Source organism: Octodon degus, unplaced genomic scaffold (genome assembly GCF_000260255.1).
Source record: "Octodon degus isolate 3935 unplaced genomic scaffold, OctDeg1.0 scaffold00135, whole genome shotgun sequence".
NCBI lineage: Eukaryota > Metazoa > Chordata > Mammalia > Rodentia > Octodontidae > Octodon > Octodon degus.
In genome coordinates, this window is record NW_004524711.1 from 3,616,169 (window position 1) to 3,619,676 (window position 3,508).

Here is a 3,508-nt window from a genome sequence, read left to right on the forward strand (position 1 = left end):
GGTGGACGGCTCTGAAGAGCTAAAATTGTATATGCAACACTTATAAGACTTAAAAGATACTACAATAGTCAAGATTTTTCTGAAGCTTTGTTATTTCTGATAATCTTTTCCTTTTTTTTTTTTGTATTTAGAACTCTACTAATAAAATTACCTTCAGGAAAATAAATAAATAAATAAAAATTAAAATGCAGCAATATTTACAATTTCATACAGATTTTCCACTTTTGAGGAGGCAAATGAAGTCTCTAAAAGTTTGGGATGATGTAATAAAACTAAATATTAAACTTTGAAAAATTATAATTCTAAACAAGCTCTAAATATTACATAACTATTAAAGTGTTGGGCCAGGGAGACAGCTCAGTGGTCTAAGCACCAGCCTGGCAAGTAAAAGGACTGGGTTCAATCCCCAGGACCGCATGACACATGCTGCACAGGTCCTGTGCAGAGCCAGCCACCAAAACCAGGCATGGTGGCACACACCTGTAATCCCAGCCCTGGGACGGGTGAGACAGGAGGATCACTAGGAGTCTGAGCTGCGTATCTGAGCTGCATAGCAAGATCCTGTACCAAATAAATAAAGATTAATAAATAAAGTGTTACTGATTTAAGTAGTTACCACAAACTATGCTACACTACAGTACCTGCAGAAGTTGGTGGGAATGACAATAGCATATCCAACAGATGTTCCTCCTAAACAGCTACCCAATTCATGGAAGAGTCCATGAGCCATAGATTCCAATGGCAAAACAATCAGAAACATGCTCAGGAAGATTCCATTTGTTGGCTAAAAGAAATTCAAAACAGCATCTTATATAGTATCTCACTGTATGCCTATATTTCCATATACGCATATTGATTTACAGTTTTTACCATTACTTCCAAACAAGGGTAAATAGAACAGTAATTTTAAGACTATTATAAAGTTAAGGCATATACATATACAAGTTAACTAGTACAATGAATTTAAAATACATCTAAGTTTCTCAGATGTGGCAAAACAAGCACATTATATACTTAGATATTTATGAAATAATATCCACTACAAGCTATAAACAAATGACAAAAATAAAAACCATACATCATTGTTAACCTGCATGCCTTATGTCATTTTGCAAATTAACTTGTACACTACTTTAGAGAGCATTCTGGCTTTTTTTTAATGAAAAAAAAATCTAGAAATTGCAACAACAAACCTTAAGGAAATTTAACATGCTAAAGGCTCTTAATTTTTATAGCTTACATTTGTATAGTGTACCTTTGAAAAGTTCTAAACTCTGTATCTAAATTCAAAACTGGCAAAAAGGGAAGAAAATTTTAAGGACATTTAAATTCTCTAGAAGCATTACAGAAAATAGGAAAGAAGAAATATTACAGAGAAACCAAGATTAATTGCAGCGAAAACAAAAATAAAATGACCAATTTAAGTGAAAAGAAAATGTAAAGGTCCAGAGCTACATCTTTAAGCTACTGATACTAATCCACACTTTTTATTGCTGCTACACCAATATTCATCAGCATATTTTTATCATTAAGCAGTAACATAATGAGCACAGAGAGCACATGGCCGTGACTCATCCACATGGCTGACACTGACAAAGGTTCTACAATCTGAGGTACAGGATCTCAGAACAAATCCTGAGGGCATTTCACTGACCTTCTCAGACCCAAAAGCTACAACTCTTGTTGCATAGGTCCTGCTTTACCTTGGGCTTAACCATCCAGTAGAAAAGTATGAAGTCGAAATATAAGAAATAAAGCCATGTTGTTAAGTTGAGCTGTGGGGGACTCAGGTCAATAATTTCTGACATTGCCAGTTAAACAGAAGACCCAATGCTATTATGGGCTACTGGACTCTTTTAGAATATTTTGCTGAGTTTACACACCTATAATATTCAATAACGGAACTTAGAAAAAATGGGGTATACCGATGAATGTCCATTTTGTATCTGTGTATTCAAAGAGGTTGGGATAGATATATAGATGCATTCTCTTAATGAATAGAATGATTTGTTCTAATGGTGTTTGTAAATAGGATCACAAGTCCGCATCTTGTACAGCAATTAACCACTAAGAAGAATATATGCAGTGTATTATTTGTTGAAACTGTACTTCCGATTTGATTAAAAACTGTCTCATTGCTGTTTATCAATAAAACTTTAAAAAAAAAAAAGAAAATTTTAATAAAAAATAGAAAACTGATTCCCATAATGAAGCAATGGCTGCACTGCCATATTTTGGTAATTAAATAATACATATTACATACAATTATGTATTTAGTAAAAACTATACATGCTCCAATTAGAAACACTGGAAAACATAAAAAAGTAAAAACAAGAGACACGTGACTAACTTCAAGTGCACCATCAACTAAATACAGCCACTTCCTGAAATATTCCCAGACTTCGTTGTGTCTACATTATCACATACACTCATATAGATCAACGTAACTCTAACAAAAAGGAATGCTACATAATATTCTGCAACTTTCTAATATAAGCCTATTAACATAATGACTAAGACCAAATGGCATTCGACTACTGGCATCCAGATGGCATGTAATTTCTCATTTCCTAAACAAAACTGTATCAAGTTCTTTATTAATGAGATTAAATACTGTCGATATTTGAGCTCCATCTTTGCTAAAATGTGAGAACATTCTGTCTACTCTCCTATGAGAATGGCCTTTTTCTGATGTACAGCTTTGTTTTGTTCTTTAGATAAAAGTTGTCTGTTGGATATAGTGCAGATATTTTCCCCTTGTATGACCTGTTAATGCTGGTTTTTGGTTACATAGTTCTTAACTATAGTAATTTTGTCTTCTTAAAGAAACATTTCTCTACCCAAACATCAGGGTATTTCACATTATCTTTTACAAAATGTTTTGTACTTCACATCTAGATCTGAATGTAACTGATTTTGTTTTTAAGAGCCCTATTTTTTTCCTGTACACACACTCAATTTGGGACCAATTTGGCATTGTAGAATGATGTGAAATGGTTAGTATTTTTAGTAATTGGTGCTTGTACAATAAAGTATTCAAGAAGCTGTTTTTGGACCGTCTCCTTTTCTGTTGGTCTGTCTTCCTTCAAGTAGTTCCTCTGACCTTTATTTCCTTTCTTCGTGGCTGTCTAGTCAAAAACTGATAGATCTCCTCACTGTTTTTTTTACCCTTTCCTTCTGTATATTATTTTCTATATTTTCTCCTCTTTCATGTTCCTTCTTACATATCTTCTGATGCACTAATGTTCCCTTCTGCTTTGTCTGATAGTTGCTTTGTCTAATATTAACTTCAGATATTTGACTTGCAGGTATAACTACTTGGTTGTTTTTCAAATCTGCCTTGTCATTTTTTATAGTTTCCAGTCATTATGCACTGATCGTTGCTTATTTTTTCAACTTAAAAATAAGCATGGTTACTTTCGTGTTTGATAATTTCAGTACCTCATTTTTTTTTTTCTGTTTCTTGAGTTTGGTGTTGTGTATATATGTATACATCTAGATATGACCT

General features: G+C 33.3%; 1 protein-coding gene across 1 annotated transcript in view; it reads right to left on the reverse strand.

Annotated features, from left to right (window-relative positions):
- The window catches only part of Tmem168 (transmembrane protein 168), a 36,360-nt gene that overhangs the window by 7,079 nt on the left and 25,773 nt on the right, over positions 1 to 3,508 (reverse strand). The window contains exon 2 of the mRNA XM_023701393.1: positions 642 to 784. Within this exon, the coding sequence (XP_023557161.1) occupies positions 642 to 784 (143 nt within the window). The remainder of the gene's footprint in view (positions 1 to 641; positions 785 to 3,508) is intronic.